Source organism: Chiloscyllium punctatum, chromosome 41, assembly GCF_047496795.1.
Source record: "Chiloscyllium punctatum isolate Juve2018m chromosome 41, sChiPun1.3, whole genome shotgun sequence".
NCBI lineage: Eukaryota > Metazoa > Chordata > Chondrichthyes > Orectolobiformes > Hemiscylliidae > Chiloscyllium > Chiloscyllium punctatum.
In genome coordinates, this window is record NC_092779.1 from 27,953,674 (window position 1) to 27,973,504 (window position 19,831).

The 19,831-nt window shown below is 43.5% G+C and overlaps 1 protein-coding gene across 1 annotated transcript in view; it reads right to left on the minus strand.

Annotated features, from left to right (window-relative positions):
• LOC140464958 (collagen alpha-6(VI) chain-like) overlaps positions 1–19,831 on the minus strand; it is a 182,206-nt gene that overhangs the window by 71,506 nt on the left and 90,869 nt on the right. The window contains exons 16-18 of the mRNA XM_072560629.1: positions 17,323–17,889; positions 10,829–11,175; positions 3,649–3,727 (exon numbers count right to left, since the gene is read on the minus strand). Coding sequence (XP_072416730.1) covers positions 3,649–3,727; positions 10,829–11,175; positions 17,323–17,889 — 993 coding nt within the window. The remainder of the gene's footprint in view (positions 1–3,648; positions 3,728–10,828; positions 11,176–17,322; positions 17,890–19,831) is intronic.

The window sequence follows — 19,831 nt, forward strand, 5'->3', positions numbered from 1 at the left end:
GGCATTTGGACAAATATATTGATAGGAAACATTTAGAAGGTTATGGGCCAAGTGCAGGGAAAAGGGGTTAGCGTTGATGGACATTTTGGTCGGCATGGACCAGTTTGGGCCAAATGGCCTGTCTCCGTGCTGAGAAAAAGGAAAAAAGAAAATAACACAGAAAAAAGATGAGTAGTGGGTGTCAGGGAAGACAGCAGAGCATGGAGCAAGTTTACACAGGAGTCTAGTGGAGCACATTGGGCTCACAGTCCCTGAGCCACACTTAAGTGTAACTGAAGTGTACCTTAGTCTGTCATTTGTCTTTTCTGAACACCTCTGGTAGCTGAGTGAACATTAACAGATACCCTCATAATATCAGCCTCCTCATATTGCTCTTCCTCATCTTCCATACAAGCCTTCATCCTCCAGTACCACAGAACACTCAACACCTTCCTCCCCCTGCAGCAGGTTTGCATTGATAATGGTGTACTACACCATGCACAATCAGAAAACCCATGTTGATGCATGTTGAAGAGTACCTCAGATCCCTCCCACTACCTGAATCTGACCTTCAGCCTCCCCAGCTGTTTTCTCATTTACAAGTCTGGTACTCATATGGCTTCTTTCTGGGCAAGACTGGCAGAGCTTTTCACAGGTATCATTAGCCATATCTGCACAGAGTAGATCGTGTCTCAACAGAGCTATCTATTGATGCTGCATCTATTGATGCTGCATATATGTGGGAATCCTGATTAAGGCTCAATAAATCGTGTCAACTCTCCAGGTTTTTTGCACTGATATGAATGTTAACCTTTGAATGATTAAACATGGAAAGAACTATGGGTGCTGTTAATCAGAAACGAAAACAGAAATGGCTGGAAAAACTCAGCAGGTCTAGCAGTAGCTGTGGTGAGAAATCAGTGTTAATGTTTCAGATCGAGTGACTGTTCCTCAGTTCTGAGGAAAGGTCACTCGACCCAAAACTAAACTCTCATTTCGCTCCCCAGATAGAGTCATAAAATCATAGAGATGTTATAACACAGACCCTTTGGTCCAACGGCTGCCATACTTGCTGAGCTTTGTCAGTAATTTCTGTTTTTCTTTAAACGGCTGTGTTCGTTGATGGGAGACTGATTAGCAAGGTTAGATCTCACGGAATACAGGGAGAACTAGCCATTTGGATACAGAACTGGCTCAAAGGTAGAAGACAGAGGGTGGTGGTGGAGGGTTGTTTTTCAGACTGGAGGCCTGTGACTAGTGGAGTGCCACAAGGATCGGTGCTGGGTCCACGACTATTTGTCGTTTATATAAATGATTTGGATGTGAGCGTAAGAGGTACAATTAGTAAGTTTGCAGATGACACCAAAATTGGAGGTGTAGTGGACAGTGAAGAAGGTTACCTCAGACTACAATGGGATCTTGGTCAGATAGGCCAATGGGCTGAGAAGTGGCAGATGGAGTTTAATTTAGATAAATGTGAGGTGCTGCATTTTGGGAAAGTAAATCTTAGCAGGGCATATACACTTAATGGTAATGTCCTAGGGTGTGTTGCTGAAAAAAAGAGACCTTGGAGTGCAGGTTCATAGCTCCTTGAAAGTGGAGACACAGGTAGATAGGATAGTGAAGAAGGCTTTTGATATGCTCTCCTTTACTGGTCAGAGTATTGAGTACAGGAGTTGGGAGGTCATGTTGTGGCTGTACAGGACATTGGTTAGATCACTTTTGGAATATTGCATGCAGTTCTGGTTTTCTTCCTATTGGAATGATGCTGTGAAACTTGAAAGGGTTCAGAAAAGATTTACAACAATGTTGCAAGGGTTGGAGGGTTTGAGCTATAGGGAGAGGTTGAATAGGCTGGGGCTGTTTTCCGTGGAGCCTCGGCGGTTGTGGTGTGACCTTATAGAGGTTTATAAAATCATGAGGGTCATGGATAGGATAAGTAGACTGGGTCTTTTCCCTGGGGTGGGGGAGTTCAGAACTCAAGGGCATAGGTTTAGGGTGAGAGGGGAAAGATATAAAAGACACCTAAGGAGCAACTATTTCACACAGAGGGTGGTACATGTGAGGAATGAGCAGCCAGAAGAAGTGGTGGAGGCTGGTAAAATTGCAACATCTAAAAGGCATCGGGATGGATATATGAATAGGATGGGTTTTGAGGGATATGGGTCTGGTGCTGGCAGTTGGGACTAGATTGGGTTGGAATATTTGGTTAGCAAGGACGGGTTGGACCGAAGGGTCTGCTTCCGTGTACATCTCTATGTCTCTATGGGCAGTACAGGTGTGCAAAATGGTGAAACTGTAGTGGTCACCTTTATGACTTCCCGGGCCTGTCATAAGTCTAAGTGTTCTCTCATTCTGACTGGTTACATCAACAGCAAAGTGCGTATGAATATCAGCCTTGACCAATATGCCATCCATCAACTCAGAGATGCATCTGTGGGCTTCAGATATGGGTTGGGCCGATGCCATCAGCAGATCCTTGGAAGGAATGAGAGGCAAAACTTTAGAATTTACCTTAACAACTACTGGGAATGGATGCCAAGCAGGTCCATTTGGAATAAGGACTGCTCCCACATGGTCTCAAATCTGGGAAAGCCGAGTTTGCCTGAGCTCAGCCTTGTAGAGAAGACAAGTCATCTGCCTGTATGCCTTTTGTTGAAGGAAGTGCCTCCTTCGAGTTGGAGTCCTGTGGAGAGTCAAGTCATATTTGTGGTGAAGGCTGCTGGTGGCCCTGCTGTGGTGCTCTTGTTGTGCTGGTGCTGCTCCAGATGGTGGTCCTCCTCCTACTGGTGGTTCTCCTGAGGTGCTGCCCCAGATGGTTGTGCTCCTCCTACTGATGATCCTCCTGAGGTGCTGCTCCAGATGATGGTCCTCCTCCCACTGGTGCTCCTCCTACTGGTGGTCCTCCTAAGGTGTTGCTCCAGATGGTGGTCCTCCTCCCACTGGTGCTCCTCCTACTTGTGGTCCTCCTAAGGTGCTGTTCCTGCTGGTGGCCTTCCTGTGGTGCTCTTCCTGTGCTGGTTCTCCTACAAGGGTCCTTGTGAGGTGCTGCCCCTGCTGCTGGCCCTCCTGATGTGCTCCTCCTATTGTTTCTATTCTGCATCTGAGGTGCAAGGTGGGGCTGCATTAGCTAATGACATGCTGCTGAGAAGACTTACAGTAGGAAAGTGCAGATCAAGGGCAAAAAAAGGCTGACAGTGCAGGAGTGACTTTCAGATATTTTGAAAACCATCTGCAGAGCAGTGAAAGCATATTCTCAGATCAGGCCTTTCACTCAGGAAAGGAAGCAGCCTAAAGACATCAGGATTTAAAACCTTGCTCGCTTGGCCCCAGTAGCTCCTTCTACTTTCAACCACGTTTTTCTGATTGAGTCCCAGGACCCCTTAAAAATGTATGATTACAAATATCAAGTCAAAACCCAGTAACAAAACAGCAGTTCATGAGGATTTCAATATTTAAATAGAGATCTATCTCTCTCACAGGGGCTTTGCATTCATTAAACACCAAGGTTGGGTTAAATGTAGATATCAGTGGCATCTGACTAGCTTCTCAAGCATTTTAACCTCCCGCCTGCACACAAATCCAATTACCTCGACAACTGAGAAGTCCCACTATCATCAGGATCAACAATTCCAAAACAAGCCATTTTGAAAAGAAGGATATATTTACCATTTTCTCTGAGCATTTGTGATGTTCGCTTGAGGTGATCTAAGGAGTCATCTAATCCATCCGTGAAGAATAAAATCACCTGCAAATCAATTACATTTAAACAAATATTCTTTTGATCAGTGACAATCCAAAAAATCAATTAAGAGGCAGAAATTATATTTAAACAAATTACATTGAAACAAGTATTATTTTGATCATTGATAACCCAAAGAATCAATTAAGAGACAGAAAAAGACAATTTTCTTACCGTGACCAGTCTTATACTTCAATATAATAACATCCATACAGTTGTTCTTGAATTATTCTAATTCAGGCCAACATGTAAGTTCTTCATTAATATTACACTTTTTGTAAAGTTTGCTGCAACTCTTTACAAAAAAAAAGGCAAACTACAAGAATAATCTGCCCTTGTTTATTAGAAATCATGGGCAGAATTTGAGAAAGGATGTACTGGCATTAGAGGGGATGCAGAGAAGGTTGATCCCAGAATTGAAAGGGTTGGCTTATGAGGAGAGACTGAGTAGTCTAGGCATATTCATTGAAATTTAGGAGAATGGGGGGGGGATTTATAGAAACATATAAAATTATGAAAGGAATAAATAAGATAGAAATAGCGAGGATGTTTCCACTGGTGGATGTAACTAGGACAAGAGGGCACAGCCTCAAAATTAGATTTAGTATTGAATTGAGAAGGAACTTCTTCATCCAGAGGGTTGTGAATCTATGGAAATCCCTGTCCAATGATGTAGTTGATGTTACTTCAGTAAATGTTTTTAAAGCTAAGATAGATTTATTTTAACAATAAAGGAATTAGGGTTACAATGGGAGGGCGGATAAATGGAGCTGAGGCCACAATAAGATCAGCCATGATCCTACTGAATGGCGGAGCAGGCTCGAAAGACCTGATGGCCTACTCCTGCTCCTCGTTCTTATGTTATCTTCAAGGTTTGAGGCAGAATTGCGTCAGATTTCCGGTATGGTTTATATAGCGCCATCGAGATGTACAGCACAGAAACAGACTCTTATGTCCAACTTGTCTATGATGACCAGATATCTGAAATAAATCCAGTCCCATTTGCCAGCATTTGGCCCATATCCCTTTAAACCCTTTCTATTCATATACCCATCCAGACGCCTTTTAAATGCTGTAACAGCTTCCATCACTTCCACTGGCAGCTCGTTCCATACACGTGACCACCCACTGTGTGAAAAAGTTGCCCCTTAGGTCTCTTTTATACCTTTCCCCTCTCACCTTAAATCTATGCCCTCTAGTTCTGGACTCCTCCACCCCCGGGAAAAGATTTATTTACCCTATCCATGCCCCACATGATTTTCTAAACCACTGTAAGGTCACCCCTCAGCCTCCACACTCCAAGGAAAACTGTCCCAGCCTATTCAACCTCTCCCTATTGCCTAAACCGTCCAATCCTGGCAAAATCCTTGCAAATATTTTCTGAACCCTTTCAAGTTTCACAACTTCTTTCCTAAAGTAGGGAGAGCAGAATTGCACACCAGAAATGAACATCAGGAAATCGTGCATCTCCTTTAAGGCTTTTGACCAACATTAAAACTCATTAACAGGATGTGGGCACCACTGGCCATGCCAACATTTATTGCCCAGAGGGCAATTAAGTGTTGATCCATTGCTGGTGGTCCTGGATCCACATGATGGCCAGACCAATTAAGAATGGCAGATTTCCTTTCTTGAAGGGTACTAGTGAACTCAATGGATTTTTCCTGACACTGTCATGGTCATCATTAGACTCTTACTTCTAGATTATTATTAATCTAGATAATTCTAAGATAATTATCTTAGATAATTCTAATTCAACCATGACAAGTTTCCACACTGTAAGTAATCTAATCTAATCTAAAGATTTAAACGTGGGTCCTCAGAACATTAACTGGGTCTCTGGATTATGGTCCAGGGCTAATGTCACCAGGCCATTACTTATCCCATGATACATTTCTAACTAGGCAGCAGCAGGTTGTCAATTTAGGGGGCTATGGCTTGTTAAGCATCTTTTTAACTTGCCTTATTGATATTCAGCTTCCGATTTGACTTAGAAATCAGAGGGGATGCCTTGCAACTTCTGCTCGTTGCCTCCTGCCAAGTATCTCCATGTAGCTTTGGACCAAATCAGCTGGGTGCACACATCTTCTACAGATACTGGCATCCAGCATTTACCAACCCAACACCATCTTGGTATTTCTCTGCACACTAGCCAGCTACACAGGAAACACAGACTTGCAGTAGAGGGCACACTAGCAACTGGCATTAAAAGAATGCAGCAAGGACACTTTGCATGCACTGATAGGGACGCAGCCCACCGATTGAACCATGCTGTATCTTATTGCTTCTCATTTACTTTCTTAGCATTCACTCACTGAGTGCCTACCTGAAGGCTTGACCATTTAACCTTGCCTTGACTCACTGTGCCAATTAATGCACTATGTACCAGTAACACTGCACATGGAGCGAGTAGAGAGCCAGATCTGAAAGTCTTAGGGGAGCTATCCTCACTGCAATGTCTGGAGATACTGGTCATTCAGGAAATCCAGGCATAGTATGTCAGCAGTGCCCTGACTTTGAGATGAGGCCAGTGTATACCCCCACCTGGCACAGTCACTTCATATGCCAGGGATTGCAGGGTTAAAGGTTAGCACTTTCAGGCTCATGTAGATGGGTTGAGGTGGCAAGCTGAGGAAGAACAAAGCCTATGGGATCTACAGAAAGGGGCATTTGAATGGTTGGGGCCTCACTGACATTTAGAGGTTGAACAGCACTCACTGTCACTTTTCATTGTACAAGAAATCAGAAGTCTGCAATGGGGAAGCAAATGACCATGCTCAGAGTGGCTGGGGTGACTCCACCTGAGGGAGGAGGCTACAAGGCCCACTGACATGAGGCTCTTTGTAACAAAGACCCACATAATGCATAAGTTCATAATCTCTGAGCATCCTCTTGTATTGCTCACTGGGGGCTTTGCACCTCCCTGCCTTGACACAGGTGACCACCTCATTGACACCAACACTACAGGACACTGAGGCCAGAGGAAGAATAAGGATGCTGTGGGATAAGGACAGTGTCAGCAGGACTTTGCCTTGTTAACCTTGCTGCAGCAGGCTCTCACGACTGATAGCAACTCACAGTTCACCCTGTGTGGTTATGAAGTTAGGAATGATGTTCAATCAGTTACATTTTGAGATGCACAGAGAGACAAATATCACACATGATGTCAAAACAGTTCCATTTACAGCAGAGTGCCAGATAATGTACAGTGCATGAACAGTGCATTGGCATCTATGCCACCAAAGTGCCCCCAATAAGTTTTCTTCTTCCTTTCCCTTCCACAGTGCTTAGTGTACTGGTTCAGCAATCAGGTTGGAGGGAGCCTGCCAGACAGTGGTGCCCGTTGGTCCTGGAAGTTTGGTTGTGTTTGTGCCTGGATGGGCCAGACATGCTCAGGGTATTTGTGCCAGAAGCAAATGGACCTTACTCGGTGTGAACATTCGAGGTGGGGGAGTGGGGCAGGCATGATGCAGGTGCTGGGCCCAGCTACCTCTGAAATGTACTGAAGAAGGGGAGGGCACCTCAGGATGATCCACCTGCTGTACCTTTGTGACGAAAGAGCACAAGGAGAGCTTTCCAGGATCATGGTTACAATCCTGCAGATGAAGGCTGGGGTAATGGTGTGCAGGTTTGTGTACTTCTGCAGTTGATCATAGGTCTACATATCAGTTGCGAATTGACTCAGCTAGATGATCACGTGACTTTCTGCGCTAAAGTGGCTGCTGGACAATGAGGGCCATAGTATCCCACATCCACGGCTGCCTCTCTTGTTCCTTCCTGTGCACATGGAGACAATCCTTGATTGCCAGCATTGCAGGCTTCCCTCCTGCTTGGGGATGAATAGGGGCCTGGTCTCGGGTAGTGCTGTGAGTGCCAGGGGTCATGGGTCGTCCCATGCTTCCTTGGCCAACCGCAGATCTGTCCCAGCAAGGTGCTCACCAGCCAGGGCTCCCATACTCTCTGAGGCTAATGTTCCCACCTGGGTGTCAGGATCTGAGTTGGTGCAGGTGGCAAACTTGCTGAAGTTGCCCCTTAGACCTCAGTATCCTCGTTTCACTGTGGTGCTGGTGCACATGATGGCAGAATCTGTAAGACAAAAGAAAGGAAAGTCAGCGTGGCAAATGGAGTTAGAAATGGTGTGCAAAGAATGTAACACATAACGGGGTTACTGTGAGAGTCACGGTGGAATGAAGAATGGTACTTCCTTTCTTGGCGAAGGTTCAGGAGCAGTCCCATTCTTCCCTGCAGAAGGGCAGGATTCTCTCCTTGTATGGAGTGAGGAACCTCATATGAGGCAGTCCTCCAGCCATGCAGGCTCTTCCTCCCTTGCTATGGACTGTTTATGCTCTGCGATGAGAGAAAGGGAGGAATTGAGTGAGATGAAAGTGGGTGGCATAGCTATTGGTGCTGATCTGGTGAGTGAAAGGTGCTGTTTTGAGGGAGTGAGGAGGCACGCAAGGTTAGTGGTGTTGGGGAATTGGGAGGATAAGGGTTGGTGAGGGGAAATGTTGCATCTCATCATTAGGCTGGTACAACGTGAGCCTTGGTGGGAGGGGTGTGCAGTAGGAGAGACAAAGAGTGTGAAGTAGCAGAGAGACAAATGCAACACTTACCCAGGTGCAGCGGAGGAGGTCACTGATCTTCTTATGCCATTGCCGGCCATTCCTGTAGACCATCAAGATGGCACTGACTCAAATGGCAACCTTGGACATGACTGCTACAGTCTGGTGGCATGGCTTCCACAGCCAGTCCTCTGGCAAGAGGGTTCCTTTCCTTGACCTCATCCCCTCAACCAGAATGTCCATGTATCTGTCGGAGAATTCCACTTCTCAGACATCTTCAGAAGGTATTCTTGAATGGGCTGAGTAACGTTGGATTGCCCACATTCATCTGAATGAATGGCAGCCTTTTAAAGATGGTGCGAGTGTAATGGATGCCCATCATTCAGCAGATATCCGGTAGTTGGTGAGTTCAGGGAATAATGTATGGTAAGATGTGGGTAGTATTGGACACATGGACACGGTAGGGTTGGGGTAGGCGGGTCATGAAGCAGGTTTGGTAATATGTGGTAAACAATCTCACCAGGGCTCATGGCCTGAATCTCTCTAAAATAAAACTCACACTTAGTCAAAAAAAATCATAAGATTCAGCCCCTTGCTTTGTGTTAAGGAAACCATTGAGAAACACAATCTGAGAACTGAACCAAAATAAAACAAGGGGTAGGGCTCAGTACATTGACGTTCTAAACCATTGTATCAGGAAGGGCAGGAAATGCGATTGTGCCTAAAGGACCTACATCCAGAAATTAAAAGGAAATTTGGAGAATGACTGACCCTTCACAGCCACTTGGGCCTTCCAACTAAATGCTGGCACTGCCAGTGAGTGAAAGTAAATCACTAGCCCTTCATCCAAAATGGAACTTTCACAGAGGGTTAAAGAGGGTTGCTCAGTGGTTAGCACACAGCGCCAGGGACATGCGTTCGAACTCCCCCCTCGGGCAACAGTCTGTATGCAGTTTGCACATCCTCCCCGTGTCTGCGTGAGTTTCCTCCAGGTGCTCCAGTTTCCTTCCACAATCCAAAGATGTGCAGGTTATGTGAATTGGCCATGCTAAATTGCTCATAGTGTTCAGAGATGTGTAGGTTAGTTGCGTTAGTCAGGGGTAAATGTAGAGTAGTAGGGGAATTGATGGGTTAATCTTCAGATGATTGGTGTGGGCTTGCTCGGGCCGAAGGGCCTGTTTCCACACTGTTGGGATTCTACTCCATTCTATTCTATTTTATTCTAATATATAATGTAATGCTGGTAGGAATGCAGTCAAAAAAATAACAGTTTAACTTTATATCATAAATTTAATGCAGCAGCGTGTCCCTGGTAACTAACTATTACAGATTAGATTCCCTACAGTGAGGAAACAGGCCTTCGGCCCAACCCTCCAAAGAGTAACCCACCCAGACCCATTTCCCTCTGACTAATGCACCTAACACTATGGGTAATTTAACAGGGCCAATTCACCTGACCTGCACATCTTTAGGACTGTGGGAGGAAACCGGAGCAAAACCGCACAGACAGTTACCCGATACTGGAATTGAACCAGGAACCCTGGTGGTATGAGCCAGCAGTACTAACCACTGAGCCACCATACCACACATTGATAGCTTAAACTATTTCTTTAATCTCACTTTGTTAATGGCTGTGAGTGAAGGGAACTAGGCTTTCCGTAAACATGAATGCTTTTTCTACCTAATGATGGGACAGATGAAACTTTCTGATTCACTTTCCCGTATCATGTATGTTAGTGCTTTTCAACTGGTTGAAAAGTAAGAGATGTTTTGCAAAACTTTCAGAAAGCAGAGCTACTTTACTTGAGCGATGAGTCTGCATCTGTTCTGGAGCAGAGTTTTGGTATCTATTCTTGAAGGCAGTATGTGCTAACACCAGATACCGCGATCCACCGAGCAAGCTTCCAGAGCTACACATGCATAAACTTCCAAAAATTGAATTCCGACAATGAAGATTCAGCACCTGACACTTGTGGACATATACATTAATTCAGCTGGAAAAAATTGGGTATACCATGGAGTTGTTTGTCTAATTAAATTGTGCCGTGGTATGAGAGAGGATTGGGGAGGTGACACCCAACTAGTATTATCAGTGGACTGTTAATGTTCTGAGGAGCCAGGTTCAAGTCCTGCTATGGCATTTGGTGGAGTTAGAATTCAATTTTAAAGAATCTGTAATTAAGAGTCTAATGATGACCATTAATCAATTGCTGATTATTGGGAAAAACCCATCTGGTTCCATCATGCTCTTTAGGGAAGAAAATCTGCCATCCTTACCTAGTCTGGCCTACATGTGACTCCAGATCCACAGCAATGTGGTTGACTCTTAAATGCTTTTAGGGATGGGCAATAAATGCTGGCCTAGCCAGAGATGTCCACATCCCTGCATAAATTTAGAAAACAGAATCACTGTCACATCATATCTGTTATCCAATTCATTGAAAGAAACCCCCTTTGTTACAATAAGAACATATAATAAGAATCAACTAATTCTGTAAATGCTTTAAAGAGTATTGTTAAGAAAATTATCAATGGGAAACATTACCTTTATTTTTGAAGTCGATTCATTGAATTTCCCCCAAAACGATTCTAAAGTCTTCGCATTTAAAATAACTTGACTGCTTGTCTTGACACCTTTCAGGCTATTTGCCAGTTTTGAAATATTTTCATCAAATCGGGTCTCATGGACCGCCACGCCATTCTTGTCTTTGATGTATATCCCAACTCTTGTTTCCAAATGGGAAACTGACTCGCAGCTCACCGTCTTTAGAGAGGTAATTACTTTGAAGATTCCGTCTAGCTTTACTTGCAACGCATTTTGACCAGCAAGTATGTCTTCAAACTGTCTCTGATCTGAGGTGTCAAATCCCACAGCAACATCAACCGTGCAGGCTAGAAAACAAAAGAATAAATGGAATGAGAAACAGCTCTTCAAGTTCCATGGATATTGCACATACATGATGTACAGCAGCTCTACAGTTTTAACAATGTCTGTTTAACATCATCATAGTCAAACAAATCAGGATGAAAAAGTTGGTCTGAGTTATTAGTCCAAGACACTCAAATGTTGTCTGTTCTAAGAGGCTCCGTATCAGAAGTGCCAAGGACAAAAAAGAACCACCCAGTGACCTGAACATTATTGCCTACAGTAACTATTCATGCCTGCAAATGTGAGGTCTTATTTACAATCAAGGCATCAATGCTGCTGCAGTTTACCGGTCCCGGGAGTGTAAGAGTGTTTGAGACTTGCGGCAGAAGCAGGACTGGGTGACCACAAGCTGGGGCCCCAGATAGTTCCATAGCAGTCCAACATTTTTATGTGGGCTGCACAGATTCATTAGAGACAATTGGAGGAACAACACCTCATCTTCCGCCTGGGACTCAACATTGAGTTCGCCGATTTCAAATAACCTCCCTCCCCATACCCCAACTGCCTCCCCAGCCCCACCCTTCCATTTCTCCCTACCACCAACCAGAATCATTCCTCCCATTGACCAACCAAGTCGTACTCTCTACTTTCCTTCACCTATCCCCACTTCCCCACCCTGCCCCCACCTCTCCCTTTATCTGCAACTCCTCCTACACCACCCCCTGTCCTGAAGAAGTTACACTCAAAACATCGGCTTCTCCAGCTCTTGATGCTGCCTGGCTTGCTGTGTTCTTCCAGCCTCCTGCCTATCTATTGAGCAGATTCATTAGTGTTACTCTTGGTATCCTCACTGCATATGTTCTGTCATAAGTTGAGAGCAATACAGATAGTGTTTCGATGGATAGAGGATGCAGAGATAGTCCTTGAATGTGCAGTGTCAGCCTCTGCTCATCATGGTAATTCAATGTTGCACGTAGCCTGCCACTTGGAGTAGGGAAGCACTTCAACTGCCCATCACAAGATTGGTTCTAAGGAGGTGGTGGTTGCAGTCGCAAGGCAAGGAAGTTGGTTCTTATGAGTGAATAAGGTGATATAGATGTTGGCTCTATGTATCAGTACTTTCTGTCAGTTTGGCTTAGTTGGATGCACATTCTATTCCAACACAATTGGTTCAAGATTTGTTATGGACAGCAACACAAAGAGCAATTTCAACATATGACAGGAAGGTCATATGACCAGTTAAAACACGACCAATTTCAAACTCAAAATCAAACCCACATATTTGCAGTTTTAACAGGGGTCAGATGCAAGTGGCCAATCTACTTGTGTTTAAATATTTTAACAAAGTTGTAGTTTTAACATGAATCCAGTTTTAACAGTAGCTGGCTTGGATTTCTCTGCTTTTCCCCAGCAGACCAAATAAACTGTTAAGCTCCACCACCAATGTGGCCATCTATTTCCCCTTAATTGGGTGCCCATCTGACTATCTCCATGCATGCCCATGCACCCCCATCTCAATCTCTACAAGGACACACTTCAATCTCTGAGATGATGCGCTAAAGAAGGTGTTTGGTATGCTTTCCTTTATTGGTCAGAGTATTGAGTACAGGAGTTGAGGTGTCATGTTACGGCTGTACAGGACATTGGTTAGGCCACTGTTGGAATATTGCGTGCAATTCTGGTCTCTTTCCTATCGGAAAGATGTTGTGAAATTTGAAAGGGTTCAGAAAAGATTTACAAGGATATTGCCAGGGTTGGAGGATTTGAGCTTTAGGGAGAGGCTGAACAGGCTGGGGCTGTTTTCCCTGGAGCGTCGGAGGCTGAGGGGTGACCTTATAGAGGTTTACAAAATTATGAGGTGCATGGATAGGGTAAAAAGGCAAAGTCTTTTCCCTGGGGTCGGGGAGTCCAGAACTAGAGGGCATAGGTTTAGGGTGAGAGGGGAAAGATATAAAAGAGACCTAAGGGGCAACTTTTCATGCAGAGGGTGGTATGTGTATGGAATGAGCTGCCAGAGGATGTGGTGGAGGCTGGTACAATTGCAACATTTAAGAGGCATTTGTATGTGTATATGAATAGGAAGGGTTTGGAGGGATATGGGCCAGGTGCTGGCAGGTGGGACTAGATTGGGTTGGGATATCTGGTCGGCATGGACGGGTTGGACCGAAGGGTGTGTTTCCATGCTGTACATCTATAGACTCTATGACTCTATATTCCCCTACTTCCATATTTCCCGACTAGTGGAATATCTCAATATCTACACTGTCAAGCGTTTTTAGAATCTTACATATATCACTAAGGTTACCCCTCATTCTTCAATAGTCCAGTGAATAAAGGCCTAACTAGATTAGCTGTCCTTGGTAAATCAGCCCCTTCATCCCAGGGATCACTACTTAATTCATACAAAGGGAAGCACTCTCTAAATTTCTTTCACAGTCTTACATCTTTCCTTAAAATCAACTCTGATTAATTTAAATTCTAATGGGTACAAAGGATAGTCAGCCTGGCAAGTGGAAGATAGCTCTTTGATGAGCTTATCAAATTTAGTTCTACACTGAGCATTTTTCTAAAGATCCTGAAAATGAGTCCCTTTTGAGGATAAATCCAGTTGCACATCGAAGGTTTAGTGGAATCAGGTACCATTATCCTTTCAGTTAGTGTGCTCCAGAAAGTGGCAGCAACTCACACATACCTCACAGCCTCATAGCTGTGTCCTTTATTCTTTCAATTATTTATATTATCCCTTACATGTACAAATCCTCCACCTCCCCTTTTCCCATCACTATCATTGTGAAATATGTTAAAAGCTGCTCATTCCTATTCCTAATTTTGCTGTAGCCAGGTCTCAGTAATCCCTCAGATCTCTGGTATCTCCCAACACATGGCTTCCTACAACAACTCTGCTAATTTACAGACACTATTAGTGATTCTGTACAGAGATCTCAAGCAATTTTTAATTGTCTTCCCTCTCATTTTATGCTCAGCCATCTTTGTGGGTGGCTGCATTATTACTAATTATATGGCAATCACCAAATGAAACACATATAAGTGGATAAATCCCAGGACCTGATCAGATGTACAATAGAACTCTGTTGGAAGAGGGTGGTGGTGGAGGGTTGTTTTTCAGACTGGAGGCCTGTGACCAGTGGAGTGCCACAAGGATCGGTGTTGGGTCCACTACTTTTCATCATTTATACAAATGATTTGGACGTGAGCAAAAGAGGCATAGTTAGTAAGTTTGCAGATGACACCAAAATTGGAGGTGGAGTGGACAGCGAAGAAGGTTACCTCAGATTACAACAAGTTCTTGATCAGATGGGCCAATGAGATGAGAAGTGGCAGATGGAGTTTAATTTAGATAAATGCGAGGTGCTGCATTTTGGGAAAGCAAATCTTAGCAGGGCTTTTCCCTGGAGTGTCAGAGGTTGTGGGGTGACCTTATAGAGATTTATAAAATCACGAGGGCATGGATAGGATAAATAGACAAAGTCTCTTCCTTGGGTAGGAGGACTCCAGAACTAGAGGACATGGGTTTAGTGTGAGAGGGGAAAGATATAAAAGAGACCTAAGGGGTAACTGTTTCATGTAGAGGGTGGTAAGTGTATGGAATGAGCTGCCAGGGGAAGCGATAGAGGCTAGTATGATTGCAACATTTAAAAGGCATCTGGATGAGTATATGAATAGAAAGGTTTTAGAGGCATATGGGCCGGGTGCTGGCAGGTGGGACTAGATTGGATTGGGATATCTGGTTGGCATGGACGAGTTGGACCAAAGGACCAAAGGGTCTGTTTCCATACTGTACATCTCTATGATTCTATGAATGTTCTCCGACACATTTCCCTTGCTGTGTATTATCCAACAGAACTAGATCCTGCAGTGCTTTCTCCATCAGTGGACTAGAAACATGGTGAAAATGTGTTGCTGGAAAAGCGCAGCAGGTCAGGCAGCATCCAAGGAACAGGAGAATCAATGTTTCGGGCATCAGCCCTTCTTCAGGCTGATGCCCGAAATGTCGATTCTCCTGCTCCTTGGATGCTGCCTGACCTGCTGCGCTTTTCCAGCAACACATTTTCAGCTCTGATCTCCAGCATCTGCAGTTCTCGCTTTCTCCTCGTAGAAACATGCTGATCAAGAATAAACTCCTGAGTCAACTTTAGAAATTCTTTGCTCTCCTTTCCATTTATTCTGATTTTGTGGAGAGTGGAGAAATGGTGCTGTTATGATAATGTTACCAAATAGGAAATGCAATGGCCCAGGCTAATGCTTTGGGGTCATGGGTTCAAATTCCACGACCAAGTTGGTGCCCAACTTGTACACTAATGTCCTGTAGATAAAGAAATCTGCCCTTCCTTACCCAGTCTGGCCCACATGTGATTCCAAACCCACAACAATGTCATTGACTCCTAATTGCCCTCTAAAATGGCTGAGCAAGCCAGCCAGTTTAAAGGCAAACAGGAATGGGAAACAAATGCTAACTTTACCAGGGGTGCCCACATCACAAGAAAGAACAAGGCAAAAAAAAAATCCCCCCATCCTGATATTCCTTAAGTAGGTGAATGTTCTTACTTCTTTGATCTGTTGTTTCTCACAGTTCTGCCATTTTGCCTTCCTTATTCCTATATATCAGGGGTATTTATGCTGATCAATAGGGGCATGCAAGTTTGACTTCAATTTGTTCATAATGGTCTTGGTTGGAATTGACATTTACTCCCCTTCATGGTAGTCATAAGCTATGTACATATTTAGCAATAATGTCAGAGGCAACTTTACTGCTAAAGCTACAAAATCTATTAGAAGTTTGTTATCGGACTGCAATGTCAATCCTTTAAAACTATGTTATTACTATGCTATTTCTGACTTACATTTTAGACACTGTAATTAATATTACTATTTTTTCTTTTATTCCTCTTTGTATTCAAGATTTTTACCTAGGTACATGTATCTAAGATGACACCATTAGAGGCAGCCATTGTAAAAACCTTTCACTGTGCTTACAGAGTCATAGAGTCATACAGCAAGGAAGCAGACTCTTCGGTCCAATCAGTCCATTCTGAACATAATCCCAAACTAAACTTGTCCCACCTATCTGCTCCTGGCCCATATCCCTCCAAACCTTTCCTATTAATGTATCTATCCAAATGTCTTTTAAATGCTGTAATTGTACCCACATCCACCACTTTCTCATTCCACGTGCGAATCTCTGTGTAAGAAATTTACCAGTTATGTCTTTTTAAAATCTCTCTCCTCTCACCTTAAAAATGTGCCCCTAGTCTTGAAATCTCCCATCATGGGGGAAAAAATAAACAACTACCATTAACTTAATCTGTACCTCTCATTATTTTATAAACTTCTATCAGATTGCCTCTCAACCTCCTACGCTCTCCAGTGAAAAAAATCCCAGCCTATCCAGCCTTTTTTTTTATAATTCAAACCTTCCACACTGGCAACATCCTGGTAAATCTCTTTTGAACCCTCTCCTGCTTGATAATATCCTTCCAAGAAATGAGCGAAGAGAAGTGGACACAATATTCCAGAAGTGGCCTCAGCAATGTCTTGTACATCCTCAACATGACTTCCCAACTCCTATACTCAAAGGACTGAGCAATGAAGGCAGGCATGCCAAATGCCTTTTTAACTACCCTATCTATGTGTGACTTCAAAGAATTATGTACCTGCACCCCTAGGTCCCTCTGTTCTACAACACTACCCAACACCTTATCATTAATTTGTATAAGCCCCACCCTTTGTTTGTTGTACCAAAATGCAAAACCACACATTTATCCAGATTGAACTGCATCTGCCATTTTTCAGCCCATTGACCCATTTGATCAATATCTCTTTGTAATCTTAGAAAACCTTCTTCATAGTCTATATGCCACCAATTATGGCATTTCCACAAACTTACTAACTATGCCTTCTATATTCTCATCCAAATCATTTATATAAATGACAAACAAAAGAGAACATAGAACTGGATCCCTTTGGAACACTGCTGGTGACAGGCCTCCAGTCTGAAAAGTAACCATCCACCATTAGTCTCTGCCTCCTGCCAATAAGCCAATTATGTATCCAATTGGCCCCTGTACTTTTGTAGTGGAATACACATGGCAATAAAAGATATTCTATAGTACAATTCTGGAAATACTTCTCACTGAGGAGAGGCCACTAACCTTTACAAGATTCAGTGCAAAGTTCACGAACTACTCTTCGTTTAATTTTATCTAACCCATTGAACGATGGGATATAGAACTTTTTGTCTGGAGCTCCAGCGATTTCGACCAACTGCTTTGGATTTGCTTCTTCAATACCGATAACAAGAACATTGATGTTTTTCTTCCTCAAGTCACTGGCAGGGTTGGCCACGCTGTCTTTGGATTCCCCATCCGTGATCACCAACAGGTTCTGAGGAATCCCCTTCAGCTTTCGGCTTCCTACTGACGGTTCAAAGAATTTCATCACAAACTGAAGTGCCTTCCCTGTTCTGGTGCCATCTTTTATTTGGTTGATGTTGTCAATTTTTTCAAAGAGATCATTTTGGTCCTTAGACTCATTCAGATAAAATTCAGCTCTTGGCTCTGTGCTATATTGAGCTACTGCGAACTGAAATTTTGTACGGCCAATACTCAACTTTTCAATGACATACTTCAAGAATGTCTTTATGGACATAAATTGCTTTGCTTTAATACTTTCTGATCCATCAATTAGAAAAACAATATCTGATTCAGATAGTTCGCAATCTGGAACAGAAGAACATAAACACTTTAATGACACCAATATTTTACAGGTGTAAGTATTTCACATACTTTACAAATTTTGGACTTGTTCAAATAAATTTATAAATGTAAGCTCAGTCTTGAAAGCCAACTAGCTTTGAATGAAACTGAGTTTTAAATCATCTGGCAAGTATTATTGTTTTAAACTTGATACAAAAAATATGTTAAATTCTTAAGATTTTTTAAAACCAAATTCACATTATTAATAATTGCAATGTGTCACAATAACTTGCACTCATATACTGTCATCGGTGTAAAACAAATGCCCCATGACAGGTTATAGCTGTACATCTGAACAAAACTGAAGCACCACAAAGTGAGAATCATCATAGAATCCCTATAGTGTAGAAGCAGGTCATTCAGGAGGAAAACGTGAGGACTGCAGATGCTGGAGATCAGAGTTGAAAAGTGTGGTGCTGGAAAAGCAGAGCAGGTCAGGCAGTATCTGAGGAGCAGGAGAGTCAACATTTCGGGCATGAGCTCTTCATCATGAAAGAGCTCATACTCGGAACGTCAACCTTCCTGTTCCTCAGATGCTGCTTGACTGGATGTTCTCTTCCAGCACCACATTTTTCAACAAGCAGGCCATCGAGTCCACACTGACCATCTGTAGACCATCCCACCCAGACCCATTCCCCAACCCTATCCTTGTAACCCTGCATTTCCCATGGCTAACACACCATGGCTAGCCTACACATCCCTGGACACTGTGGGCAATTTAGCATGGACTATCCTCCTAACCTGTACATCTTTGAACAGTGGGAGGAAACTGGAACACCTGGAGGAAACCCACACTGACACAGGGAGAAAGTGCAAACTCCACACAGACAGTTGCTGAGGGTGGAATTGAACCCAGGTCCCTGGCACTGTCAGGCAACAGTGCTAATCACTGATCCACTGTGATCCACTAAAGAAAATAATAAGTAGGATGGCAGTAAAAGACCCCGAGCAGTAGTCAAAGAGGAATAGGGAAGTTGTCCTGTGGCAGAACATAGACCAGTGGAACTCTCAGGCTGTTCTGTGATGAAGTTTCCTTCAAATGAGAGGTGCAAGTTCTGCCTCCAGTCAATTAATTCTCTCTGAAGATGGCTTCTGGGATGCCGAGTTCAGGGGGGATTTAAACACTATCGATTTTGATTTTAGTGGCTCAGTGGGTGATGACTATGAAAGAGATGGGTGACACTCTCCCATGCCATTCTCAAGGGCTCCTATCTCTTCAAGTCGGTGTAACTTCTAATACATATTCCCACATACCCATGATAACCTGTCATCTCCTTGCTGAGCAAACATCCATCTACCTGCTCCAAAGGGCCACGTTACTGTTTTGAAAAAAATGATTTGTTTCTGCTCTGGGAAAGGTGCTTGCCTCCTTAAGAATAAACATCATCTCCACATCTACCCTGTCAAGATCTCGAAGAGCCTTGTATGTTTGAAGTTCAATTAGCAGAATGAACAGATTTTTTCAGAACTACTTTTATATGTCTACACTGTCCAGCATTTGATTGTTGAGAAAGATCTGTGGAAAGATGCTGAAGGATGAAAATCAACAAGAAAGCTCTAAAAAGAAAATGACTCAAAATTTGTACATCAAGTCAGTTTCAGTTTCATAAATTGAAATTAAAAACTCATTATTTCCCCGGGGCAGCAGGATTGTCCCGATCATGCCCACCAGTGCCCCATGGCATCAGATTTTATGAGAGGTGCAGGAATGTAGCTAATTGGCATGGTACAGGTTGGTGCATATCCTCCTTTGGGTGGATCCATGGTACCTGACTGATCCATGCCAACTGAAAGCTCTTGTGGTCACTGCCCCATGCCAGGTTTCAGGAAAAGGAGAGAGTGGGAATGGACTATTTAACCAAACATTGAAGTGTTCAGCTTTCTTCAACAACAGTTGAATCTCCAA